The sequence below is a fragment of the Perissodus microlepis genome, chromosome 23 (assembly GCF_051167445.1).
Source record: "Perissodus microlepis isolate ML-2025 ecotype Zambia chromosome 23, ASM5116744v1, whole genome shotgun sequence".
NCBI lineage: Eukaryota > Metazoa > Chordata > Actinopteri > Cichliformes > Cichlidae > Perissodus > Perissodus microlepis.
The window spans coordinates 36,893,766-36,921,748 of record NC_140482.1 but is presented as its reverse complement, the minus strand read 5'-3'; the positions used below and the strand labels follow the sequence as shown (position 1 = coordinate 36,921,748).

Genomic DNA, 27,983 nt, shown 5'->3' with positions numbered 1-27,983 from the left:
TTTGCATTGTCATTTCTTTTTTTCTTTTTTTTTTTTTTGTCCTGCCTGCACAAAGGCACTATTATTTTATGCTTTTGCTGTACTTTTTTTAAATTTCCCTTTTGACCGCATCACTTTTTAAATGTATGCTACCACTGTGTTCAATTAGGGGGACCTGTTATGATATCCAGCTCTTTTTTTCACCTTGCCCTACTAGGCTAGTGTTGCATTATTACTCTAGTCATTTGACTTGCGCTGGACCTTAGTGTAGCCCCTCAGTTTTCTGAAACAACCTGCTTTCTTCACTCCTTTAGGCCAGTTTTGTTCTGAAGGTTGGCTTTTGCAAACAAAAGATGTGAACAAATTGGCTGCCTGTGCTCAGACCCAGCGTGGTGTCTGGGATAATCATATTTGATGCTAATTTGCTGAGATGAAGCCAAAAGTCCTTATAGTCTGAAACCAAACATGTAGATCAGATTGCATCCTGTATTTTTGGCTCTGGAGTTACTATTACATTCAGAAACATTTTTAAAACCCTGACCATGTTTGAAATGAGTTTGTAGAGAGATACTTTAATTGTCCGTGAAGGGAAATTGTTGCTACTGCTTTTAAAGAATGCAGTTTGTTGGGGAAAGACAGCTTTTGTGTTTTTGCTGCAAGTACAATACTCAGATATTTGAAAATGTTGATGAGGTAGGCTCCATTAGAACAGGTTGCAAAGTGCTTGGTTTAAGATGAGATTCAATTCAGTTTTCTTTATATAGCAGCAAATCACAAAGAACACGGAAAACCCCAACAGTCATATAATCCACCTCATAAGCAAGCACGTTGGTGACAGTGAGAAAGAAAAACTCTGTTTTAAAAGGAAGAAACCCAACAGCACTAGGCTCAGGAAAGGGCAGCCAACTGCTGTGTTTTATTTTGACAGATTCATTTGGCTGAATCTGAGCAGAGATTTCAACCTTCTACGTTTCATTTGACCTTGACCTTCATTATTCAACCTTTTTAGCTTTTAGAAGCCAAATATTGCTCCAATCATATGGGTAAAGATAGTAAAATACACCATTTCTGTATGTAATGCTTCAAGGTCCTAGATCAACGTTTAGGGTCACATGAATTAGGAAAAAGCTTTTAGTTTCCATTCCATCTCCAAACTTTAAAGGAATATACTAAATTAGTCTTTAGGGGATACAAACAATTTCTTTATTTGAATTCTTTGAAACATTTTTTTCAATCTAACATTGTATGACTTCCTAATGACAAAAAGATTAATATACTAAACTAGATTTTGATATTGCTGACATCAGCACAAATGATCTAGAAAAACCGCTGATGTCATCATACTGTGATAAATATATGATTAAACATCAGAGAAGTGCTCTCTGTGTGTTCTTGTTACTAAACTAGGTTTGTTTTGTACGACTCTGGCACCACAATTATAATCTTTGGAGTCAGTGGACCATACGACATCCAGGAGAGAAAAAAAAACATACAAAGTCTGAATGATGAACTCATTTATTGGTATTGACATCGAAGTAAATTAAGTATATATTTATGAGCTACGCCGATTCCCATATAAAGACGGTCATAGTCAAAGGGTGCAAAATCATCAAAGAGGTCACTCAAAACACAAGATTGTTTTGAAAAACATAAAAGAATAGCACTGTACATTCAGCAAATTTTACTTTTTTTTCCTTTGCTATGCCAGCCCTGGAACAACAGAAAATATAAATGAATATATGAAATATATCCACATCCAAATATATTCGCTTTGACTTTCTTTCACCCTGTCATGAAGTTCATGTTTGCGGCTTTAAAGACTTTATTGCTGATGGCATCTGTCACTTTTACATCTTTGCAAAATGTATCTGATTCAGCTTTACTTTGTGGTCAGTAGTAATTGTAATTTAAATTAAGATAGAACTGATAAATGTGGATGTTACAAGTATCCCTTTTTTGTTTCTGCCATGTTTGATAGAAATGCATCACATAATTTTTATATTAATCAGATACATATTCTTGCTATTACTTGCCTTTTCTTAATGAGCCAGTAGTGTTCTACTGGATGTAGATCTGGGGACTGGGGAGGCCACTAAATTTATCACGTTAATTAAACAATTAAAGGTAACGTCTGCTTTGTGACATGCTGAATTTAGCATTAAAAGTAGAAAATTGTGACCAGAAAGAGATGCACACCATAAAGTCCTGAGATAATTGCAGGGTCCAAAGTCACTGCACAACTGTTGTCAGGTGTTTGACTCAAAGCAAGCTGGGAACATGAATCCTACAACTGTTGCCTCAGCAGATGTGAATAATCGTCAGGGCAGACTTTGTTTACCAGTGTTGGTGAGCCTGTGCTGGCTGCAGTTTCAGATTTCTGTTTTCAGCTAACAGAATTGATTCCTGATGCAGAAATCCGACATGTCTAAGATGGTTTTCTGCTCAGTGCAGCTGGAAAGAGGGCGTATCAGAGATAAGATAAAGCTTTTCCCACGATTTTTTGGTATTAGAGTAAACTGAAAACCTGAAACAGAGAATCGTGTTTGGTCTCAAAGATCATACTTTTCCTCATTCTGAAACTCCTGAATGTTTATCTGCAGGAGTGTATGCTGTACCAAGTTGACTGGCTGTTTCCATAACTGCACAAACAAGCAGATATACAGATATTCTAATGAAGTGTTTGTTGAGTGTAGTAATCGTATTCTATAAACATGAGCATGTTTTTACTGGCTTTGTGTTGTCAGGCTAATATTAGCTATTGTCTCTCAACACTGCTGGGCTGTTGGATTTGTCTCAAGTTAAAAAGTTGCAGTTAGTTCTAAATGGTCCAGTTTAACCTCCTCCTTTTGTAGATGAGCTAAGACTGAGGTAGGATAAATGCATATGCACGGGATAGTCAAGGCTATAACAGAGTATGCATTTGGGATGATCTTTTACAAAGGAGAGGACATGTCTACATGTCATAGCAGGAAAAGCACAAACAGAAAAGCAGATTATGTCTGAAATCTATTTTTGCATCAGGAACCAAGTTATCTCTCTGCTTCTCCTTCTATGAAACATCTGATTGGGCCTTTGGAAATTTCTTCAGCCAGATCAGAAATGACAACATCTCTTGCAAGCCTGTCCTGTTAATTGTAGTCAAGCGATTAGTGTGTCCATTGCCGTTTTGAAGAGAAAACAATTGTAATGCATGACATGAAAAGAATACCCTTTAGGTTTAAAATTGTTACTGCATAACTGAAGCTCAGTCTTAAGCAAAAGTTCTCTGATTTCAGTGAGCATGGAGGTAGTTCATGCAGTTCTTTGTTTCTGGGCTGTTGGCTTATCAGCATTCTTCCTCTAAAAGCAGGTTTCATTTGCTTTCAGTTTTACTAAGCGTTTTGAAAGAAGTCACTGCAGTCAATTTTCACTGCATCCAGAGTCAGCTTCCCTCCAAACACCAGCGGCTCTATGAAGATGTTGTGATTGGAGATGAAAGGCATGTCCAGAAACTCTCCACATTTCTCCTCATCATCTTCCTCGTCCAAATTTCCGGGCTCGTGTGATGAAATATAATCAACAGTTGTGTCCAGAGACGTGTGCGTGTGATTGGAGCTGTCTGAGTCGTGGGACAAACTCTTAATGTAGGTGGTTGGAATGACCGACTCTGGCTCAGTCTCAGAGCTCAGCCTGGTTGAAGGAGACATACGCAAGATTGGTTTTCTAGATTCACTGTTCTGCTTGGGTAGCTCCTCCACATTCACCAGGATGAGCTTTTCTTCCTCCCTGGGTTCACTGGAGCTGCATGATGGGAGCGGCAGGTTCATGTTGCCCTGTTTGGAACAGAGACACGAGCTCAAATGACGAACAATAAGAGATGCAGTCCAACCTGAATTCTTCTTAACTTTTATACGTTTACCTTGTCTTGGGTATACTCTTTGGCCCACTTGCTGTTTGCAGGATCTGGCACAACATCTAGCATGAAGCACTGAAAAAGCTCCCAAGACCTGAGGGAGAAGGAGAAAACTTTTTATAGCAACAAAATAATAAGGTGTAACTGCGTTATAGAGTTTATGTTGCACATGTACCTTTGCTTTACGGTTGAGTTCTGGCACAAACACACAAGAAACACCACAATCATGGAGCTGATAATACACACCGGTAGGAGGAACGCTTGGGTGTCATCTGCAACAGTGGCAACAAAATAAAAAGATGTAAGATCACAGAATACACCTTTATTTCCTCTGTTACAGCGCGTCTAGGACGCTTAACTCTTTGCAGGTTCTTGCAACAGGACAGCAAATCTACAACAGAATGGCTGAAAAGTAAAAGCATTAGGTATTTCAAAGGCCCACAGTCCAGTTCTCCACCCAACTGATGCGGTGGAAGTACTTCAAGAAAGCTAAGTATAAATAAATGCCAAGTTTCAATGAACTGAAGCAACTTTAAAAAGAAGAGTCATACAGAAAATAGGTTCACTGCTGCTTATAATAGTTATGAGATACTAAGTCATTGTTTGGACTTATTTTCTCACAGGACTGCATAGAAGGCTGTGACTAATTTATTTTCCTCATTACCGTATATGTACATTTAAAAAAAAAATTATACATCAGTATCAGGGGCTATTTTAACAAAGATCACTTGGATTGAAAACCAAAAAGCAAACAGTCTGAGTTTTAAGTATACAGTGTGTTTTTAAACAGTTTCACTTAAAACAAAGCTTTAATGTGAAACTTTACAATTACTTGTATAAAATAAATTTAGTGATAATAAGTTAATATTTGATTTTTTATTTATTTAATATTAACACAGTACTACAGATGTGATAATTGACATGAACTTCTTACAGACCTGTTAAATTCAAGGCAGCACTCAACAACCAGGTAGCTTAGCTTAGCTTAGCAAAATGATTGCATTGGAAATACCTTGCATGGCATGCAGACCTCCTATTTTACCGTGTCACTAGTGTAGTTTCATATTTACTCTACAAACCCAAGAGTGGGAATGAACTCCTCCCTGAAAGAAACTAAGTGTAAAAAAAGAGGCTGCTTACGTGCAATGAAGAACTTGATCTTTTGACCTGCAGGGCCTTCTCCTGCAGCTGTTGAAGCACTCATCCACAGTCTGTACTCTGCTGGAGGCAGGTCTTTAATTATATATGTCCTCTCTGATGCTGGTGTAGAGTCTGAAAATGTATAAACACATACAGCAGAGGCAGAACATTTTGTCAGTGTGCATAGTTTCTGTTAAATATGTTTCAGTCACTGACTGTATATAGAAGAGCTCGGTCATTTGAGAGGGACTCAGCATAAAGTTGCTTTTCCTCCACACTGAAACGATCCAGTTGTGGTGGTTTGGGAGTCTGGCTAAGGTGCCTCACAGGTGTGAGATTTTGGGGCTTCCCAGCTTGTAGGAGGCCCTGATGTAGACCCAGGAGAGATTATATATTTTAGTTGGCGTGAGAACAGCTTGGCATCCCTCTTCAGAAGAGCTGGAGGAGGCGGCCGGGGTGAGGTTGGTCTAATTGTCTATGCTTACACTGACCTGTTTAAGTAGCACAAACTGGGTAAATGTTACACTTTAAGGTGTGGCTGTCTTGTGATTCATAAGTCACAACTCTATAGATGCACATGCAATCTGTGGTTTCTTTGTGAGGCCCACACCTCACTCATTGTGTCCGGTTTCCAAACGGCATGCTGGCAACAGAAGAGCTGAACTTCACAAACTAATGGCTGATGAATCCTCTGTATGATCTGTATGCTTTTTAAATCATCTGTTCTCTTATGTTTCATTTGGTTACATCGCTTCACAAGAAAAATGCTTTAATGCCTGGAACCATATTGAAATAACAAGCTTTTGAATAAAATATTAATGTGGTCCCTTCGATTTAGCATTCTCATTTTCTTCACCTTGGCCTTTTCTGAAAATGTCAGTAAAATAAAACAACTGCAGTTTAACTCATCCTTACAGATTTTAGGGTTCCCCATGGTCTCCAAATAGATAGTATACTTGGTAATGCAACCCCTGCGCTGACTCCTGTCAAGCTCACTCCAGGTAATGTTCACGTTGTTTCTTCCCTCAACCTTCTCTTGGACACGTGGGGCGGCTTCTGGAGCTGCAAACCACAAGCACAACCCAAAACACTGCTTAATATGATGACCATTAACAAAATATTTAATATTTAATAAGGAATATTGACTGTTTTGTATGTCTTACCTGACTCCAAAGTGGCAACACCTTTAAATTTCCAACTAATGGAACTCTCATTATAGAGCACATACACCGCTCCGTCATAGCACTCAAATGGCTGGACATCTGCAGAAAGGAGGACAGAAGCACTTTAAGAGAAAAAAGAAATGTGCAAAATGTGTGTTTTAAAAAAGTGACAAATTGCTCATAAAGAGGCTTTGCTTTTCTCCTGCTTCATCTTTCACTTCTTACCTGAAATGACAGCGTGGTTTTCGTTCTCGCCCAGCCTGACCCATCTGAGCTTCTCCAACTTGTTGCCATCTGGGTACCACTCCACTACGTATGTGGTCGGTGGTGGTGCAGTTTCAGGTTTTGTCCAGGAGATGGTGATATTGGAGTTGTTGGCTGTTACTTGTAAGTTGTTAGGGGATTTGGCTGAAGCGAAAACAAGGCAATCATGTAGTCACGTAATTCACAAATGCATAGACCAGTGTTACTAATACATTTGTAACATTTTAATGAGAAGACTTAAAATTAAAAGAAAGGGAACCAGACTGTGGATTTTTGTAATTCTCCTGACAAAGAAACAAGGCTGAATTACCATCTGGGAAACGTTTTTCACTAGGCCAGGGGTGGGCAATCTCAGTCCACGAGGGCTGGTGTCCCTGCAGGTTTTAGATGTGTCCTCGAACCAACACAGCTGATTGAAATGGCTAAATTAGCTCCTCAACATGTCCTGAAGTTCTCCAGAGGCCTGGTAACGAACTAATCATGTGATTCAGGTGTGTTGACCCAAGGTGAGATCTAAAACCTGCAGGGACACCGGCCCTCGTGGACTGAGATTGCCCACCCCTGCACTAGGCAGTTAGGAATTGTTTTATTTTTGCAACAAATAGACGTGTAAGGTAAACTGCAACCTGAATTATTACATAAATAACTACCCCTGTTTTGTGGAGGGCCTCAACATGTTGGTGTACGCTGATAATGCACAACATTAAAACCACCTGGCCTGATACGAGCAGATCGAGCATGCCATCAACACAGACCTGACCCAGAAAACATGCACGCAGGAACACTAAAATTGTGATATATATAATCTATAGGGTGACATTAACATACACTGTGTCATATCTTCCCTATGCGAAACTGAAAATTAATTCCTGGGAAAAAGGAACTAATGCCGTGAGAGTCACCTTCTATGCCCTTCCCCCAAGTCACAAGTTGTCTTTGGTGTAGCTGGATTTAATTTTCTTGTGGTCCCACCCACCAAATCACACCTTTTCTTTACTGTCTTAAAGAGCCACTAAGTTAAAGCCAGACTTTAGAGAAGTATCTGTGTCCATGCTGAGTTTTGAAAACTAAAGGCAACGAAAATTTGGGACTTTGTTTTATTGTGTGAGACAAGGGACGAGGAATAAAAATGCTTTACAGCCACAGGCACCTGGACACTCTAGGGTTACTGCTTGGGCCGGACTTGTTGCATGGGTGCTCAGTAAGATTGGGATCTGGAGAGTTTGAATGCTAGGTCAACATTACAGACTCTTTATTGCATTCCTCCAGCTGTTCGTGAGCAGCTTTTTCAGTGGCGAGGTGAGGACACTGTGGCCTGAATGCACTGTAACGAGACCATCAGTGCCATTCACTCAAACTGCAGGGGGGATTTTGCTGTAGTCGAATTTGGTCTAATTTTAGACCAAATCTGTCTTTGAAGAGCATATTCCAAATATGTTTTTGGTGAACCAGATAACTACAAACAAAGACATATCAGTGTTTCAGCACAGAAGCTCTGGTTGCAGAACAGACGATGGAAAAAGAGATGCTGAATCATATGTCAAATGTCTTTGTTTTTTTACCTTCAGTACGACGGGTTGTTACTTTGGCAGGAGGGGACAGCCCTTTGGAGTTGCGAGCCCTCACTGTCACATCACAGCTGGCACAAAGTTCAACTAGACAACTCCATTCATTGGCACTGACGTTGGTGATGACACTAAAGCTAGAAATGCTGAGTTCATATCCTAGGATCTTCCCTCTAGAGACGGAAACGTTCATCTCCTGAAATCAAAGAAATAAAAAAGCCTCACATCAGTTTTTTTGATGACTGGAGGATGCAGACCAGACAAAGGAAATGATTACAGAAGCCTGGGATTTAGATGCCGCTCAAAAAGACACATCATTTCTGTTCAGCTCCTCTCTTTCTTGTAAACTGAAACTGTGGTATCTGCTGACAGGTTTCACTTGTCTCTCAGTGTCTTTATGTGACATTGAAAGTTTCGAGGTGTGTGTGTGTGTGTGTGTGTGTGTGTGTGTGTGCGTGCGTGCGTGCGTGTGTGTGTGTGTATGGTCCAGAGTGGTGATTGTGTGAGTGTGAATGTCACACCTCAGAGGTGGTCAGTTGTTGACATTTAGTCTGCAGAACGTAGTAAAGCACAAAGATCAGAAAGTGTTACTATGGTTACAATGTCACATGCCCACACAGACACACAGAACGGGGAGAGGGGAATACATGTAGACCTCAAACCCTCAGACTCAAGCACACACAGCAGCGCTATGTGCTGTGTGTCAAGTGCAGTGCAATTTCATGTAATTCAGCTCTGCAGCAAACAATCTTAAGGATAATAAACAGTGAAAACTGTATTAGTTTTCTAATAAGACTTACCTTCCAGTAAACTTTCATGTGTTTAAAATCAGATGCAAGCCACACATCCAACTCTTTGGCAGGGGCTAAAACAAAAACAAACTGCAGTAAGTCACCAGGCCATATTAACTCAATTCATGCAAGAGAAGATAGTGAACTGGATGGGTTTTCATTTCAGTAAATGAGTGCATCTGCATCAACGGTGTGATGGTTCCTTATCAGTGATGAAATGCTTTGAAATATTTTAAAAACTGACAGACATCCATTGTGCAGCTCTGTTAAACTTTCCTTTCATCTTAACTCTGACAGTAATGAGTAGCAATTCCAAGAAACCCCGTGTTATTTGAATCAAAGTCCTTATCTAATTAAAAAAGGAAAATAATGCACAAACAGTGTTGTTAAAAGGTCTGTTGGTGCAAACTGTGGTTATTCATTATTAAAATTAATTCTATGAGGCTATATTCACAAACTCTGTGATGCTTTTGGAAACTTCTGTCTAAACCAAACTTGCTAAAGTCTTACACAGGAGAGGGTGGTTTCCTCTACAGTAACTCTGGCAGCAGTGTGTGACCGTACATGAGATGTTGTAACCCAGTGAGGAAGAAAAGGTCACTTCACCCTGTCATTTGTGTACAAATGTAGGAAGATGTGGTAAAATAAATGTAAATGAGGTTAGAGGGAGTGCTTTGTACATTGCCTCCTAGAAGACGCATGTATGCTAGCGTCAACCCTATTCCAAAGTGCACTGCCAGTTATTACTTTCTTTCACTTCCAGTAATTTCTCAAAAGAAGGAAAATTTAAGTATTAATGATAACACACAGCAGTCACATGGTCACAATGGTTCCCTGTTGATGAGTTCAAGTGCTGTTGTAAAATGAGATTTCAGGGTCGGCCGCTTGCAACTTTTTAAATGCCAGTTTCAGTTGTTTCTATTCAGAGTGTTTATATTTTCAAATACAGATACCAACCACAAAAAAGGATATCACAGCACTGCCTAGTGCAAAAATGAAAACACCTATGAAATGATCCACTTTCGCAAGAAAAGGCAACATATTGGGTCATGTTTCTCTCTAAGCTGATTTTCATTGTGCCTTTGACGTCATGATATTAATCATCTGTGGTCATTTAATGTGTGTAGTTAAAATAGCCTTCTTCAGAGGTCCAGAGAGCACGTTGCTGTCCAGAAAAATGAGGAAGAAAGACAAACTGCAATTAACGTGTTTGATGCACACACGCTCGAAGAAGGCGCGCAAGACACTCTTCACAAACGTTGCTTCACCTTTCTGTCAAACTGACGTTCATGGAAAATGATGATCTGTCACTGCTGTACATTCATAGTTTTACATATATGTACAGAGGCCTGCATATCTTCACACCATCAGTATTAAAAAAATGCAGCGATACTTCCCATAAAGCATCACGGTCTTCTTCACAGCCTCACCTTTCTTCCCTGTGCCTCACTATTGAACTTGTGTATAATTACACTCAATAAATATTTCCTGAAGATATTTATTAAATTAGCAATTTAAGAAAACATGCATACATCGTATTGGAAGTAGCTGCTTTTGTTCTCAGCACAGTAAGACCCATTTCAGTGGCTCAGCCAGTGGTGAGCAGATAAGTGCCTCAGAAACCGAGAGGAAGCACAATTGTATTATCTGATGGTCTGCACAGATAAAGCGCCACAGATATACTGTATCTGTACCTTATTATCCGTCTCCAGACAGAATGTGTAGTGTCAGGAAGTGCTTCATAATACGCAAAGGCAGACCTTAAAACAGCCTTCCGGAGCTGCAGGTTAACACATGAGTACTTACGTTCCTCTTGAGTCCATGCGCAAATGTTTGTGCTCCACTCACTCCACAGGCCGGTGCTGAATTTAGATCTGGCTCTGAAATGGTACAACCTATAGGGCTCCAGAGAAGAGATGGACCAGTGGGAGGAATTCATCTGCACAACCTGTAAGTTAATAATAAATACATATTTTTCAGTTATATAACCTCAGATTGCCATATAGATACGAGTTTTGCATGTGGAAGTGATCCACGAATTAACCCATTGTAAGAACACCTGAGAGAACATAAAAGGACAAATTCCAGCTTGTTTTTACGACTTGAGCATCATTGTCAATTCACTTATGCTCATATCAGTCCTGCTACTCATATATGCCTCTCGGTCTGAATCATTGACAGACCTATTTGGTCTAACTGTATATCTTCAAAGGTTCATGTGATATCTCTGACTTCTACTTTTCTCACTGAAAGTCCCTAAATTCTCAAACTCTGAAGAGTTAAAATGTCTTACTGAGTCCTGATAAGTTGTCCATGTCTGCTTTTCTGCCCTGTACTGGATCTCCAAGTGCTGAGTCCTCACAGGCTGCTCCACTTTCATGATGCACTTCCGGGAGTAGCACTCTGGCTTGTCGAGAACGGGAGTCGACGGCATCACTGTTCGGATCAACGCAAAGCGGTCACATAAATGACAAAAACAAACATTTTGTACAGCAGTAAAACAAAACAGGTTCCTAATATTTGCCATATATGTATTGTCTTGATGCATGATCCATCCAGCGTGTAAGGAAATCCATCTGGATGTTGCGTTTTCAGTGGCAAAGGTGTTTCATCCCTCATCCATCGAATGAGTGACGAAACGCTTCCTGAGCTAAAAACGTAACATCGGTGTGAGCAGAATCATCTTTCTGGGATTCCTCTGGATTATTATTGGCAGGATTTGGAAAAGAGCATGGGTGATCATCAGTAACCATAAACTTCAAGATTGAAGTATAGAACAGTTTCCACTGCAGAGTTGGCGTGAAATTCTACCCACAGCATCATTACGTTGTCATACCCTTCAGTCAACCTGAAAATCTTTTCTTGCTTTTTTTTTCTTTTTTTTCCACAAGTTTATTCTCTGGAGTCATTGGTCTCCAGTTGATGGTAACTTATATGAGTCTTACCAATTTTACTGAGTGTGTAGTTAATGATGGACGATTTTGCAGAACCCAGTGGATTTTCAGTTTGAACCCACACTGAGATGAGCTCGACTGATCTGGAGACAGTGAAATTCACTGACAGCAACTCGGTTCCCTTATCGGAGACATTGTATGACGTTGATCCATCCGAGTGACTTCCAGAGACTCCCTTCACCCTGAAAGTTTCAGTTGACAGAATAAACTGTTATTGATATGTTTTAAAGGCAAAACTGACAAGCAGAATATTTGTTTTTATAGCAGTATGGTGGTGACTCACCAAAGCGCTGAACTGTTTCGAAGATTAGTGTCCCGTCCTCTGTTCCAAATGCAGACCACAGCTCCACTTTCATTCTTTACGATTTTGTAGATGCATGAAATGTTTTTAGGGCGATCTGGTAGGTCTGGAGATCAAAGAAGACAGAGAAAATACTCAACTGAGTACTGAGCGGAGAGCTAAAGCATAAACAATACTAAAAGTAGTAATTTGTCTTTTTATGTCAAGCTGCATGTGTCAGAAACAGCAACAACAACCAAAAATAGTTTATTTTCACACTTGAGTTAGCAAATCCTATATAGACTAAATAAGCAACTTATCATAGCTAACTTTGACACTTAGCTGTGCTCACTCCTTAACATGCAACCAGAGTGTACATTATGTAAAGACAAAAAAGCAGAACCAAATGACCTTTTGACAGCTTTTGTAACTTAGAAGTGCTAAACATACCCTAAAATAAAAAGTTCTCCTGCCCTGCAGAGCATCGCTCAGGACTTTTCAGTCTATTCAACATCAATCTGTTGGCTTTTACTAATTAGAAATAGAGAGCCTCAAATCCATGAACCTGGGCTAAAAGTCTCAGTAGAGGGGACTTTCATGCTCACTGAATACTCACATCCAGCTGAGATGTCAAGTCCACAGGGGTCCAGATCTTTACGGTTCTCACAGTGACAGCTGTATGTTCTGTTCTCTGTTATGTTCACCACCTTAAAATGTATGGTTGTAGAATTCAGTGCTTTGTGTTTCTGCTTTGTGGGACCTTGGCCACTGTACATGGAACCCATACACATCAGGTTAAAGATGCAGAACACCTCAAAACTGGAGCCTAGCTGCACTACAGATTCAGTACTCGATCTGATGACGCAGGATTTGTCACCTAAAACAGAAAGAACAGCTTACAGACTATAATAACATGATCATATATAAATGTGTGTGTGTGTGTGTGTGTGTGTGTATGAAAAAAGTTATATCCCAGATGGCAGATACATTTGGGGTTAATCGGGGCTATGCCTGACACTTGGCCCATGTAAGATGGGCCAGTCTGAGTCGATGTCTTTAGTCAAGGCCAAATTTGGCTCATAGGAACCTGCAGAAACAGCCAAACATTAACTGCTAATCTGGATTATGTGAAAATCTGATTTTACTATAATTTCAAATGTCAATCTTCACATTTGCACACAAAAACACTGTCCACATGCACACGTTCTTCTTCTAGGCATATTCTTCGGGATATCAGTTATCACATTAGTTATCATATGTAAACTATTACATAACCACAAGGTTCACAAACGACGGACAATGGGAAAGATTCTAGATCACTACCTTTAAGACTTCTTTAAAAAACACACCAAACAAACCCACTGATCGTGTTGCTGATATCGAACTTTTATCACCAACATATATAAAGAGAAAATAAGAGATATATTAGAAAACTGAATCCACACATTTATCTAAGCTTACCAATGCAAAGCTGCACGGCCAGCACGGCAACGGCGACGAAGACCGACCGTAACTGCAACATTGTTGCCACGAGTCATCAGCAACTTTACAGCAGCCTAAGTGTCTCTTCCATTGCCACGGGAGCTGCTTCGCCTTAAAAAAGGAGAAGTAAAAAAAGGCCTGCGATCTCTTATGCTTTCGATGCAGCGACTGTAGAGGTGGGAGGAATCAAAATAACATTATTGATTAGAAATGTTCACTTCATACAGCCAATAAGGTCGTAACTTATAAAATGTATACATTGTGAGGCATGTACCAGTGTCAGTGTAATGACACGCATGGTTCAAGTGCAGCAGAGGACAGTATATAGTCAATAGTAGTTTAAAAACAGGAGAAACGATCCTGAAAGTCACCCAAATATCACATCTCAACATCAAATTTAACTTTTAGTTACCGTAAGCTGTTCGTAGCTCTAGCCGTCTTCGTATCGGATCCTAAACATCTTCATTTAGAGAGAGCGCGCGTCCACACTGCGGTGGTAACGTGAGAGCGGAGACTCCGTGTTGGCTGGCTGCCGCCCCTGATGTGAGGTAACTAACTCCTGAAACTGGTCTATCTTTACTTTAGAAATTATCACTGAAGCCAGATAACCACAGAGGCTTCTGTGCGCACCCAGGCTGCACATCAGCACTGCCTACTTGTCTGTTTTACTAATACATGCATCCAAGATCATTCAATCACGATTTTTATTTTATTGCAGTTATTACCAAAAGTACTAACTATAAAGTAAAAAATATATATAAAAATGATTTGGGTGGTGCATTTTGTGGTGTTTAGCATATTCAGACGGATAGACAACACGTGACAATGATTGCATAAATGATCAGCAAAACTTTATTATGCGATAAAAGGTGCAAATATTGATTATTATCTTATGGGGGGATCTCTTCGAGCTGCTGTTTAGATGATGCTTGGGAACCTCCTGAAAAGAAGCACCTGCAAAAGCACAACAAGCTCTCAGAATGAGTTACATTATCAGATTTTCCATGCAGCCCAAAGTCTTTCAGTCCCTCTGTTACATCTCCATGTGGTGCAATGGGGGACTTTCCAATGTGGCATCGCATTCTTCGGAAATACAATACAAGACTCAAGATGAATGGATATGCCTATAGTGGTTAAATTAGCAAGAATAACGAGATATCGCTAACCTGGAGACTTCCTAAAAATGTAGTATGTCAGTAAAGGAGAGACTGTCGTGAAATGTTGATTGTCTTTTAAGGAAGTGAGCCGGCTCTCAGGAAGTGATAAAAACGGTATTGAACTGCAGGTGGTGCATGTATGAGTAGAAATGAAGGTTCACAAAACCCGACAGTGAGCCACCGACTGCAGAGGGAAAGCCCCAGAAGGCTTTAGCCTGGGTGTGTTTTGGAATAATTTCACACTCATTGCTTTTCTACTGACAAAGTGTGGTGCCAGCACTTAGAAACATGCAGGGGTCACGCCCTAATGTGTGAGTTTGACCTGATACAAGCATTTGGATTTTTCTGGATAAAGACACTATCAAAGTTGATAACATTACTTTGTTTTTTGCTTGATTAATTGGATGTGGTTTCATCTTTAGCTTATTAGCAAGCACAGTTTGATTTCCAGGCTCTTTTTTTGTGATTGTCACATACTGTTGATAGTGGATGACCATGTAATTAATCAGGTCAATGTATGAGCCTATGAGCAAGAAATTACTAAAAGCTTGCTCATAGGAAGTTTTTTTCTTTCTTGACTCTTTGTGATGCAATAGAGAACTGATATTGCGAATGAAGCTTATTCCTTCACTCTACATACTTTAAAGGCACATCTCTCATTCTTCCTTGCAGCCACCTTTGTGCAACCTTCTTCCCAATACCGCCGCTCATCACTCGAGCCTCCATCTTCATCTCCACCACCATTGTCTAGACTCCTGGGTTGTCCTGCCCTAATCCCTATCACGGCTGGGATTCTTCCCTGCTGTGATGGACTGTCGGGGTCTAACTGCTAAATACCTCAAACTGAATTCTGTACATCAATAAATCATGAGGTTAATATAACTACAAGCACTGTTAGCTAAAAGATCAGGCGACAGACTGCAGTAAGCTAAGCTTCACGTATGCTTTTGAGACACTAGTCTCTCAGTCTAAAGTCTAAAATCTGGACCCAGATTACAGTTTCTTTGGGTATTCTTTAACAAGCTTAATAATAAAAACAAGCTACACTAGCATCTCTGTGACACTTTACTTACAGTGTTTTGAATGCTAATGCTAAATGCTAATGTCGGCCTGCAAATCCTCAACCATCTCCACCTCATAGATGTTATGGCAGGCACAAGAACATGAAATTCATGATGCTTATCGGAGGATCAACAAAATATTACAGTTCAATCCAGAGAAACCATGAATGTCTCTATAGTGACAGACCTTCTAGTGAGTGGGTGAGTTTTTAACTCATTCTTTAAGTAAGTGGGAAACATCTTGTCTACACCTTCAATGTGTTTTACCAAAGTTAACAACAATCTACCAGATAAATGTAAAGACTAAAAGATATGACAACATCACTAAAAGATAAATATATGGATGGTGGAAATAGAGATGTTATTTTTTGTATAGTTACTTGGTTTAATTCTCTTGGAAACATAAATTATTTTTTTAACAAATTGGATAGATGTGAATTGCTAAATACTAAAATTATAATTTTATGATGCTATTTACAAGCACAGCGGTACAGTGGCTAGCACCATTGTTTAAATAGCAAGAAGGGTTTGGTTTCAAATCCAGGCTGGGGCCTTTCTGAGTGTGCGTTTTTTCTCCAGGTACTCTGGCTTCCTTTCACAGTAGTGATTTTAAATCGACTCCTTGGCTAACACGTCTCCATGCATTAGTCCTGCAACAGACCGATGATCCCACGAGTCCAAATTGCACAGAAGAAAGTTATTTATGTATGAGTGTGCACCACTGTTAGCATTTTTGGAAGGGTGGTGTTATATCTATTCATATATTCAGGAGACATTTTGGCCTCATGTGGCCATAACCACTCTGCCATCAGGTCACTCTGATGTTTGACATTCAGCAAACTTGATAAAGTTTTTTTTTTTTGCTTTAAATTTATTTCATGAATTTGTTTTTGACAACAATTTCAGACAGATTTTCATTCTGATCGCACAAAGTTACTGAAATCATCATTTCAAGCGATAAGGTGGTTTGCTAATGCTTTCTTTGTAGTGCAGGTTTATCTTTTTTTCCTTTGTGTCGTCCCCATCGTCCATGCTACAGTTGATCACTGCTGACGGCAGCAATCTGAGGGAAGTAACCGCCAAACAGTATTATCTCTCCAGTACATTGAGACAAGCTGGGGTCTTCTGCGTCAGGAGTCATAATCTCATCCTGTGGCAAGTCCAGAGATGGAGAGTCTGTTTCTACTTCATCCACAGTCCCTCTATGTTGTTGTAAGAACTGAAAGCCTCTAGATGTTGTGCTTGGTTCAGGAGGTTTAGGCCTCAGACGATCATTCAAAAAGCCGTGAGTACGTTCCCGAGATGAATAAGAGGAATTCACATCCACACTCAACAACAAGCCACTCAGTAATCCTTCAAACACACTTGAACAACTGCCGTCCTCCCCATTTAATGAAGTGTCCATCTGCTTCTCCTCCACTTCATTCACCTCCTCTTCTTCTGAAGTCATCATGCCAATCTGGGGTTTGTAGCCAACATGCTCGAGCCTCCTGTCAACAAGCATTTTCTCAGTATCTGACATCAGGAAAGGTGTTTTCACTGTGAGTGGTCCTGATCCAATCTGGGACTCTTCAACATGGATGTTGGGGTAGATTTCATCCCTCTCTTCCTGGGAGATGACAGTGATGGGGGACAGTGGAGGGTCATTGTGGGTGCACGAGAATAATGGTTCGACTCCATCGTGCTGTGGACCACAAAACAAACAAATCAAATCCATACTTAGACCTAGAGAGATAAATACAATGCAATTGTTTCAGAGTTATGTGTGTCATCAAGACAAAGTATCTAAATCTCTCAGAACGAAAGCAGGAAGTAGCATTGACTTCCTACGATAGTTCAGGCTAGCAATGTCTAGAAACTAATAGTAGGCTATTTTTAGTGTAGCTCAAAACTGGAAAACTGATTTCTTTGTTTTGCTGGCACTGGTGGAGTTGTTTCATTTGCTTGATGTTTCTCTTTTGGTCATTATGCTGACAGTAAGATGTAGTCTCCTTGGCTGAATAATGAAGCCAATACGTGCCAAGGGTCAACAACTGCAGTTCCTGGACTTGGGAGCATCCGCTAAGGCTGGCCTCAGAAGTGAGTTAACACTATTAGACTCCAGTGCTACGTTACTTGGGACTAGGAATGGGAACAATGAAAAATGTGGAGATTCTAATTCCATTATCGATATCAGTTATTGATTTGATCACTTGTTGATTCTCATTGGCTCCACTTTGAGAGTCACCACAAATGCTAACAGCCTATCAGATGCATTCATGCAAATTGACTGCATGCTGTATGAAATGTTTGTGTGTGTGGGAGGTATTTCCCCTCTTTGTTGTGATCAGTGTTGGGATCGTTACCTACTACAGCCCTACACACTATTATAAATTCCTATCCTAATGAAGATATGATCTTTCTATGATCTTTCTCTTAGCATTTAGCTAAGCCAAAAGCACAAAGCAGAGACAAAAAACGTCACAAAGAGACTAAAGTGATCGCCACAGTAATTCTACTTTGGAAATGTTATATTTTAAAGCGTATCATGATGCTTTAAAATGCAGACTTCACAAACCAAAATGTCATGTTATAGTGGCTATATTCATCTTTTATGTACAGTGTGTGGTTGATGAGCATGAATGTCATCTCAGTGGACATGCTTGCTTTGTTTACCTCCAATAGTCTGATGGCATTACTGTGTCCAGGTTTTGGCAAGTTTTCAACTAGCCAGGCAGGTCCCCAGGATATACATTTCTGTTTGATCCTAAGACAGAAAACAGTTAGATTTTCAGTTTTTGATTAAAACGCTACAACAAAACCTCCTTATTGTGCCTCTGAGGTACTAGACAATATAACTGATGCATGCGTGTATTACTACAGCTGTCTACTACTGCAAATCAAAATCAGTCTCTCCGCAGGTAAAACCACCAGATTGGGAAAGGGTGCTTTGACCACATTTAGTAGGCTACACGTGTTGGTTTAAGTTTCTCTTCGTGTTAAATCTGTGGCTTCTTGTTCATCTGTTCATGTTGCGTTGTGGCATTTTAATAAAGCCGACCACAATGGCATCCATCGCTGTTACTAGTAAAACAAAACTTAAGGTCCTGATGTGGTATCCTTAGAAATACTTTGGCTGTTAGGTTTTGTTTTGTGTCTGTCGGACAACAGTTGTTTCGAGCTTAATTGTTCATTTTGAGCATAAATGATTAATACCTTTCCCTCACGCATCTCCAGCACATCAGGTTGGCTATGATCGCAATGAAGATAGTAACGATGAAAACACACACAACCACCAGGCCAACTACAGGAGACAAGAGAAGAAAGACAACACTTTTTCTTTTAGCAGACAAGTTGTAAAGGAGTTATGAAAATAATATTATTTTGATGTTAGTTGTCCTCAAAATACAAAAGGAGAGTTAAAAGCCTAAATATGTTTTAGTATTTGTGGCAATAGAATATTGACCTGGAGGAGCTGCAGGCTGAGAGTAGATCTGGCGCCCTCGCGGTCCTTCTCCTGCTGAGTTGGATGCAGTCATTTGCAGAACCACAGTTCCTTCAGGACAGTTCAACCACTCCTGCCTTGGACCAGGTGCAGACACAGTCTCTGTGTAGAGAAGCAAATGAGAGATATTTCTTTTTTAAGCAAGCACAATATTTTTAAGGTAGCCTTTAAAATATGCAGCCAAAGAAGAAGACCGGCATAATGCTGCTATTTGAACATCAACGTGTCTTCTTTTGCATGAGATGGACCATCCCTCTGTTTCTTCACTACTTCTTTGGCCTCATCCTCTTGTAAAGATAACATATCAGTTGGGGGTTTTAGTCAGCGTCCTCCAGCCTACTGTCAACAAGCATGATCATAGGATGTGTGGCCTATGTGCTGCTTGAAACCTGCTTGGCTCTGCTGAACTACTGAGGTTAAAAATGGTTCTGATGCACCAACGCTTTCTGGGAAGCGGGTGTCTGTGGATTGCTGACTGTACACTTGTAACAATGGATACTGGTGAAAATAATTTCCTGGTTTTTGGGAAAAAATACACTTCTTATGAGTAAACATTTATTTTCAGGTTCAATTACTGATGGGGAATTTGCCACCCTAGTACTTTCAGTTCTGTTGAAACACCAGTTTTGATTAGTGGTCTAGCCAGACCTTGTGTATTAAACTGATGACGTCCCCATAAGTGTTGATTGCACATAAAAATAAATAGCAATAACCACATCATTTGTCCATAGTTGACTGGTAGGCCTGTGGCTAGCTTAATTTGCCCAGCTTGAGCTTGAATATATACACAACAGTTTTTTGTTTTAGTTTTTTGCAAACAACAACACTATCAGTCATGATTTAGCCTTCCCATAACCCCAACCTTAACATTACTGAAGCAGTGCGGGATCATCTTGATAGAGAGCGGAACAAAAGGCAGAAAACACTCAAAGAAAACTGTTTTTCTTTCTGTTTTTGCCTTCTATACTGTATTTCCATGTATGCTTGCACATGCTTTAATAAGCCACTGCACCTATTTCTCATTTTTCCAAGAAAAATAGAGAGAAATGAGGGTTCGCTCAAGACTTTTGCACATTATTGCAAAACAGAAAATGAAGCAAAAACAAGATAAATCTGTAACAAAGAGACTCTTTCACTTGTTAAGGACTTCACTGGCCAAACGTCAGTCTGATCCTTTTTCCTCTTTTGAAGCCACAATCCCATCAAACTTTTTCTAACCAGTATTTTTCCACTCATGTATTGGTGTGTTTGTGCAGATCATTTGCAGTTAAACGTTTCTACCAAACAGAGATAGTGAACATTGAGTCAGATCATGACTGTCTCTGAGTGCAAAGATCTCACCAGTTTCCACATGACTTTCTCTTGTAAGCTGCAACTTTCAGTGCAGTGTAAGAGGATTAACTACCAATAAAAGATTTTAGCATGATCTGGCTGCAGGTTATATTTTGGCACAGTATGTGAGTAATAGAGCAAAATGGCATAAGACAAAAGTAGATCACTGAAGTAATTATCGGAAATACCTCAAAGAACACTGATATTTAGTATCTGCACGTAGCACATTTGAGAGAGCAGAATGTGCGCTCTCAGGTGCTTTAAAGCTGACATTCCAAAAATAGTGCACAAAGCAGGCTGGTTTGTAACTGTGTTTACGGATGCATTTGTGCACATAGCCACATGGCTTCCTGTTTGTGGTCAAAGCCAGTTCTAGAAAACTCTGAAGACTCTGTGAAAATGACGACAAACAACTGTTTTTTCTTAGGTGAGATCTCGGCATACACAATCAATCACCAAGGTGATCTAAGATAGATACAAAATGCGTAGGACTTCAGAGAAAACTACCAAAAAGGTTTGTAACATTTCTAATGTCAGTAGAGCCACCGGCTCTCTTGTCATGTTAGACAGTGATGCTGTCCCCTCCTTTTAGCTTTTTTGAAAAAGTATTTTTAACATAATAGCTACATAATCCACATGCAGCAGTTTAACATTTCAAATTCATGACATTACTGGAAGCGAGAGGTGAAAAACCCTGCTGATGCACTGCATCTTTGTGGGAGGGGAGTATCGATGGAATCCTGGTTGCACACTTTCCATTTTGTAACACAAGTCTTCTGCTGAGACACAATTTATGCTTACATAAATTTACTATTGCATACATAAATTTCCCACACATGTGCGCCCACAGGAGGACTTTGTCTGACCTAGGTGGAATACAGACACAAAACGTATGCCTACATGTGCCCCATAAAAGGCAGGGCTCGTGATGTAGAAGAACAGGAAACACAGCGCAAAGTTGTGGTTCCTCTAAACTTTCAGTGCAAATCAACATGTGTTTATACTGATCTGAAAAAGCAGCTGAAAAACATGTGTTAAAAAAAAAAAAGTTAGACTTTTTCTTTAAAGCGACAGCCTGCTCATATAACTAAACTTTTTCTGTCACACCAAAGCATGCAAGGTACTTATTTTGGACCCGCCTTAAAAGGATAAATAAGGTGACCCGATAATGTTTATAGACAACCTACCAATTTTCACTTACCGCTACAATAAATGTCTGTTTCGGTTTCTCAATTTATCAGTTAATATGATGTTTTTTCGTCAAACAGCTGATTGTGAAAAAATGCCCATCCCATCAATTGGCATATACAGTTTGATACTCACTATTTAATTCTTTGTCTTTGGATTCCAGTGTTTTGCAATAGATGTTGTACTTTGTGATGAAACCCCTCTGCTGGTTTACGGGCAGCTCCTCCCACTGGATCTGGATGCGTCTGGCCTCGTGGGCCAGCACAGAGAGGCTTGGACCAGAAAGTGGCTCTGAAACACACAGTGATGCAAAGACTACGTGTTGGGTACGGTAAGTGTTTCCTGAAGCCCAGGTATAGATTCACAAAATCTAGCACATGCTTAAAATATCTTCAAAAATGTAGAAATAAACTTCTCTTAAAAAAAAATCTGAAGAAGTGTTACTCTGTTCTTTGGAGTAGAGCAGTATGGATGATGGAGCACTGACTCCTCTGGTGGTCACAGCATACAGAGAGATGTTATACCTCACACCTGGAGCCAAACCTGAAGCAAAGCCAGAAAAAAACTACATTATATTAAAATATATTATTTATTTTGCAAATATGAAGATTAGTTCAAAAACACAGACCTAAGGTATATAAAGACCATCATCTGCATTCTGTGCTTGTGCTGGTGTAATACAACAAATGGCCACAAGAGGCCACTGTTTTCTCTCATTTAAAGCCCTGGTGTCTTTATATCATTTCATAGATTTAAATTTGTATTTATGTGATGCAATATTTTGCTGTTCGTATGTGGACAGCCAGATTCCCTAGTGGCTCAGTGGTGAGTCTACCTGTGATTGATGTGCTGTTTAGATCTTTGGCCAACTTTTGCCACCACAGCCCTTCTCCAGATACATTTGACCTTTCTATCACGTAATACCGCAGTTCTTCCTCCTGTGTCGATGGGTAGTTTCCTGTTGTCCACGACCAGAAAACAAACACAGCACTGCAATCAGCAGTAGGGCTCAATTTGATCAGAAGAGATCCAGGGACACCTGAACAGTGAAGACATTTAGTGTTCATTTTCTCCACAACTTAACCGTACTTTTGTTTTAATCTTCTGTGTGCAGTATTGCTATACCTGATTGTCTGAGAATTACATCAGCTGGTGGCGACTTTCCATATGTGGTGACCGCACTGATGCTCAGGCTGCTAACCTCTGCTGGTAGCTGAACTGAACACTGGATGCACTCGGCAGCACAGGTTTTAAGCTTCTGACCATTATCCAGAAAGATGTCATACTCAATCACCTTGCCACTGAAATCCTCTCGTGGTAGAGGCTGGGAAAGAAATCCAGTCATCACTTAATATTTACATTTGTCATTTGCAGATTAAGTTCTTTAGGGTTGCGCATTATGTAAAATAATTTAGCTGGTGTCTGTAAAACCTCTGATCAGAGGATGGCATTTCCTGTTTGCAATTGTCCCTTGTTTAGCATTAGCCAAGAGGCTGTTATATTTCTTTGCACTTTGCTGTGATGGATAAAAAATTAGAACTGAAATGAAATTGAAATTCTACCTCCACTCCTAAATTACTCATTTTTAGTAATATAGTAATATAGTTTGCCAGTCTGAAATACAGTTACTTGCTTATTATCCAAAAGTTAGATTAGAGGTCTGACACCACTTTCATTTTACCGTATAAATTGAAATTACTGCTGCCAGAAGACAGGCTTTGTGTTAGATTATTCTGTGGTCAGGTATTGTGCAGGAAGTTGCTGTCAAGAGAAAGTTTTTTCTTTCATGTAGGTCTCAGCAGAAAATCAAATGGTTGCAATTTACAAAATGATAAATGATTCCTTTTAACCAATCAGCAGTGAAGGCTTTCTGTGTTATAACCAAACTGATGCATTATAAAAAACATTTCTTGTATTTGATGGATGTTTGGGATTCATAATTGTCAGCATAACAACAAAAGCCAGGGCTCATGAGTGGCCATAACTTATTACCTTCCACAAAACAGTCACGTTCCTCTGGCCGTCTGTCCCCTGCCTCTCCACCTTCCTCCAAACTTGCAACTTCTGGGATGGACCTGAGGGGAGGGTAGACCATAAGTTGTGGGCTATGAATTAGAAACAACAAATTTTTATATCATCACATTTACATTGCATCTGTCTTATGATAAGCAAGAACAGTGAGCTTGCCTTTTCCGGGGCTTTTTTTCCTCACAGACGGGCTCCATTTGCTGCAAAGCAATGCTTTTCTGGCGGTAATACTACTTGCGTTGGTATGTGTCAGCACAGGCGCTGTGTTGCATATTTTCATCTGGAACTCATACTCAGTCAGATGTGTTAGATTATCTACCCGTATCAGATTCTTACCGAGTTCCACGCCCGCTCTCATTTCCTAAAAACATTAAGAGATTAGATCAACTTCATGCTGCCAGATAGAGGCTTTTGCTGTAAAAAACCCCCACAGTTAATAAAACTTTACCCAGGAAGTGTTGTTTGTGCGCAGCATGACATGAGGTCTGAGATAAACCGAGGATTCATTGCTTTTCCATTGCAATGTGGCTGCTACGGAATTGCTCGGAAACTGTATCTGCATAATAATAGGTGGATCAGGAATCACTGCAAGACAAAGGAAACCAAATATAGTGCACACAAATGATAGAGACAGAAACAGCTACATATTCTGTAATGGCACAGAAATTCTGGGCAATTAAAGTTTACTGAAATAGTGACAGAGCTCCTCCGAGGGCGTAGGTAAATTTCTCTTCAAAGAAATATTACACAAACAGAAAAACAGTTTGCTGATAAGAAGGTCAAATTAGTCAAACTGTGACCATAAAAAAAAAACTTTCTAAAAATGATACATCAGGTGATGACACATTTCTCGAGAAACCATATGACTCTAATAAAAAAAAGAAAGAGAATGAAATTAACAAGTGAAAAAAAAAATTCAATAGTATTCAAGTATTCAAATTCAAGATCTGTGTAAGTATTGCAGAAGCACAGGTTTACCTATGTCCTTCACATGTAGGACGACTGGATCGGACTGTGATGTTCCAAAGTGGTTGGAAGCAGTGATAATGATCAGGTATGTAGTGTTTTCATCAAACATTCTTCGTGGTATGGTGATTTTGTCAGCATCCTGGATTTGAAATAGACGTATCTGACTCCCATTTTCCCTAAAAATAAAACATTAAAAAAATCAAACCATGAGATTTGGATAAACAAGAAAATACAAAACAAAATCATAACACCATACCTGTTTACAGAAATGTTGTAGAGAGTAGGGAGGTACGTTTCCTGCCCCCTCGTCCACGAGCAGTTTATTAAGGATGAGCTCTTTGCTGTTTCACATGTTATAGTGTCAGGTTTATCTGGAGGCACTTTAAAAGCGCACGATTGAAACAAAAAACAAAAAACAAAAAAACAGACCTTAGTTTTTACATTTGCTGGAAAATGAAAACTAGTCATTTGCTTTCTGTGTCACTTCTATAAACAAATTTCAAAGTGTAAAATATTAGCAAATGCATATTTTCAATAATTTTATACTTTCTCCTAAAAAATTTATTTTAGCAACTAAAGTTTGAGCACGTCTGCTCCCATTCCTACAAGGTACCCATGGGTTTACCTTTCACTTTGCTTTTTTTTATTTTTTATTTTGTACTGTTTGGTTAGCTTCTACAAGAAACATTAATAAATAAAAAAGAAACTATGTTCCAATAACCCAGCCTCCAAGTTCTGCTCAACATCAGCCGTAACAGACAGCAGTGAAAAACAAAAAACAACAATTGTGATTTATTTAGCTTGCTGCAAACCAAGTTTACCTACAACCCCACTGCATTTTCTTACTATTATGCCACTTTTATAGGCAGTGTTGTAAATTTGTGTCTTACTCTCTCTTTCTATTTTTTGCATTTGCACACAAATTTTGTTTTGCAGCTGCTGTAAACTGTACATACGGCCAGCTCGTAGATCCACTCCATTGACAACCCAATGCATATGATTACTGCAGATCGCTGCAGACAGTGGGATCCATATGCTGGGCAGATAGAATTTCACTGTAGTGCAGTTGATTCTCTCCCATTTATCCACAGGCTTGCTATTTAGCACCATGTATATCTTGGCACTGCATGTAAAAAAGAAAACTTTTAATTATCATTTCCTAACTGGTGGAGAGGGACAAGAAGTCTAAAAACTAATTTTCTGTTATCAAATATGATCCAATAAAGCTGATAGCTACAAACACAGCAGGGAGATTTTCATGCATGGCAGAATACTGTGTAGCATTGTTCTGATTCCCACCTCCAATCACATTTATCGGTGTGGCAGTACACCGTCAGATTTGAGCCCATGAGAAAGAGTGGAGCTGGCTCTACAACCAGGTACCCAGTAGTGATCGCTTGTTGGCAGCCAACAGGCAGAAGAGGGAAGTCTGTCCGGAAAAGACAAATACATGAAGTTTTCCCCACAGCATTAGTCGAGAAAGTGAATTTTAGACCATGCCAATAAATACCTAATGTATAGCAAAACCCATTTACTATAAATACCAAGTGGATCATTACATTCACTGGCTGTAATATGTGAGTGGGAGATCCCAAAAAATCCTCTTTGTGCAAGAAGGAATGCCAAGAACAGACAAAGTAAAAGTGTTTTCCATGACTATGTATCTGCTAATTTAATTACTGAAACACTTGGGTTGAAGTTGTGGTAAAAGCCGAAGCAAGGGTTACAATTCAAAACCACAAGAGCTACCAAAGTGTGATAAGGGATCTCAGTAAGCAGAAACAGAGTAATGGCGGTGTTTTTTTTTTTAAATAGCTGGAACCTGTAACACTCACAATTGATAGAAAAAGTAAGAAGTACAATAATACATCTCGAAATGACTGAGGAGACAGTCATCTCAGCTCATTTTTCTGAATCCCGAAGAACCCCTTCAGCAGCTGTAAAAACAAAGAAATGAGAAGAGAAGAAAAACAGGTTGTTTTTTTAGGAAACAAAATGAAAAATGACAGATTTCTTACTTCTTATGAATCACTTAAAAGAAATTTCCTTTCACAAAATTATCTTCAAAGCCTACCTCAGTCATCTGCGTGCGGGAGCACTGGAGTGAGCTGCCTAACATGAGGCGGAGGAAGAGCTTTTAACTGAATGTCTCATCCTTTCCAGTGCAAGCTTGAAGCTGATAACATTAACAAGTACAAGCGTCACAACACCGTGGCAGATAAGAGAAAACACGTTCCTGTCAATGTTCTATCCTGCTGACACAACTGAGATGAACTGAGATTAAGTATTTCCTCACGTCAAGCATGTTAACTTTCAATTCTTTCGCTGCCAGCAGCCTGTTGGGACACGTTAGTTTTGGTCCGGTGGCTAACGAGCCTTATCGCTACTCACCTGCGGCACGCAGAACCTGAAAGACAGGACAGGAATAGGGAGAGAAAAAAACTGCATTATCCCACAGGGAGAGTCTCCTAGCGATCAACGACTGTAACGTGTTTCTCTGTATGTTTTTGTCTCTCAAAGACTGCACATACCATCACTTTCGACATATAGGTGAAAGATTTAGATAACGCTCACCAGAACTTCATCCTGTCTGGGTTTTCTTATCAAGATACCATCCAAAAAGGCTTTTGCTGTGAATCGATCGTCAGACGACTTGCTGTGTGAGGAGCACCTGACTAAAGTGATCTCTTTCATGGGAGTGAAATGTCTTAAAGAGGCCAGTGACCTAGTTTTGTGGTATTCTGGCAAATGCAGAAACTTTGATCATTTTTTTGAGTAGTTTGTTGCCCTACTTCTGTTGCCTGTTTTTCATCACCACAACGATTCTGTTGACGTGAAACATCAGTGTTCTCAACATCTGCTCTCATTAAACATGCTGCTGCTGGCACATAATCCAGTGGTCAACCGAGCAAGCGACACGGTGACATCAATCATTTTACTTTGAAAAGCACGCTGACAACTTGGTTATTTGAATTTGTACTTATCCTGACACAATAAGTCAAAATGTGCTGAAGGACAGACTTACATAATCAAGGTTATAAAGATTAAAAAAAAAAAAATGACATAACAGAAAACTGCTCAGTGACATGGAAATTAAACACATCCTGGATCTTAAATGTGTTTTAGAAAATTTTTAAAAGAAACTTACAGAGAACTCTTTAGAGAAATCGATTTACACTCCAATATCTTTTCTCACTGAGCCCGTTTGCTAGCGTTTGTAGTCCCGCAAAGTACTTCAGCCTCAACTGTTTAAA

The 27,983-nt window shown here is 39.7% G+C and overlaps 2 protein-coding genes across 7 annotated transcripts; both read right to left on the bottom strand.

Moving 5' to 3' along the window:
- Window positions 1-1,476: 1,476 nt before the first annotated feature.
- il12rb2 (interleukin 12 receptor, beta 2a) lies at window positions 1,477-16,593 on the bottom strand. Its single transcript, XM_084921155.1, has 16 exons — window positions 13,923-16,593; window positions 13,490-13,678; window positions 12,645-12,905; window positions 12,032-12,155; window positions 11,740-11,930; window positions 11,088-11,230; window positions 10,601-10,742; window positions 8,804-8,868; window positions 8,001-8,199; window positions 6,400-6,582; window positions 6,175-6,273; window positions 5,927-6,073; window positions 5,012-5,143; window positions 4,047-4,143; window positions 3,878-3,965; window positions 1,477-3,791 (listed from the first exon to the last, which is right to left on the bottom strand). The coding sequence occupies exons 2-16, from the start codon at window positions 13,548-13,550 to the stop codon at window positions 3,351-3,353; spliced, it is 2,373 nt and encodes a 790-aa protein (XP_084777281.1). The 5' UTR covers window positions 13,551-13,678; window positions 13,923-16,593; the 3' UTR covers window positions 1,477-3,350.
- Window positions 16,594-16,705: 112 nt separating this feature from the next.
- Window positions 16,706-27,413, bottom strand: il23r (interleukin 23 receptor). 6 transcript variants are annotated; one of them, XM_084921152.1, is made up of 19 exons: window positions 27,304-27,412; window positions 27,026-27,136; window positions 26,804-26,905; window positions 26,565-26,666; window positions 26,029-26,158; window positions 25,686-25,852; window positions 24,986-25,109; window positions 24,739-24,905; window positions 24,209-24,345; window positions 23,920-24,121; window positions 23,725-23,807; window positions 22,858-23,056; window positions 22,568-22,771; window positions 22,177-22,275; window positions 21,868-22,023; window positions 19,174-19,314; window positions 18,924-19,011; window positions 18,384-18,474; window positions 16,706-17,412 (listed from the first exon to the last, which is right to left on the bottom strand). In XM_084921152.1, exons 4-19 carry the CDS (start codon window positions 26,623-26,625, stop codon window positions 16,762-16,764), a joined length of 2,700 nt encoding a protein of 899 aa, XP_084777278.1. In that variant the 5' UTR covers window positions 26,626-26,666; window positions 26,804-26,905; window positions 27,026-27,136; window positions 27,304-27,412; the 3' UTR covers window positions 16,706-16,761. The 6 variants fall into 6 exon arrangements, with proteins under 6 accessions (XP_084777278.1, XP_084777279.1, XP_084777277.1 ...); XM_084921153.1 differs by having other exon boundaries at window positions 26,598-26,666; window positions 26,804-27,136; window positions 27,304-27,413; XM_084921151.1 differs by having other exon boundaries at window positions 26,804-27,136.
- Between the last annotated feature and the right edge of the window lie 570 nt (window positions 27,414-27,983).

What these genes read in the sequence shown, in the direction of transcription:
- il23r (XM_084921149.1), bottom strand. Translation starts at nt 26,285, where the DNA reads ATGATCCACTTGGTATTTATAGTAAATGGGTTTTGCTATACATTAGGT. An exon ending in TACAACATTTCTGTAAACAG is followed by an intron (nt 24,906 to 24,985) that starts GTATGGTGTTAT and finishes TTTTATTTTTAG; the next exon opens with GGAAAATGGGAGTCAGATAC. An exon ending in CAAAGACAAAGAATTAAATA is followed by an intron (nt 19,315 to 21,867) that starts GTGAGTATCAAA and finishes TTCTCTACACAG; the next exon opens with AGACTGTGTCTGCACCTGGT.
- il12rb2 (XM_084921155.1), bottom strand. Translation starts at nt 13,550, where the DNA reads ATGTTGCAGTTACGGTCGGTCTTCGTCGCCGTTGCCGTGCTGGCCGTG. An exon ending in CTACACACTCAGTAAAATTG is followed by an intron (nt 11,231 to 11,739) that starts GTAAGACTCATA and finishes TGATCCGAACAG; the next exon opens with TGATGCCGTCGACTCCCGTT. An exon ending in GATCAAGTTCTTCATTGCAC is followed by an intron (nt 4,144 to 5,011) that starts GTAAGCAGCCTC and finishes CCACTGTTGCAG; the next exon opens with ATGACACCCAAGCGTTCCTC.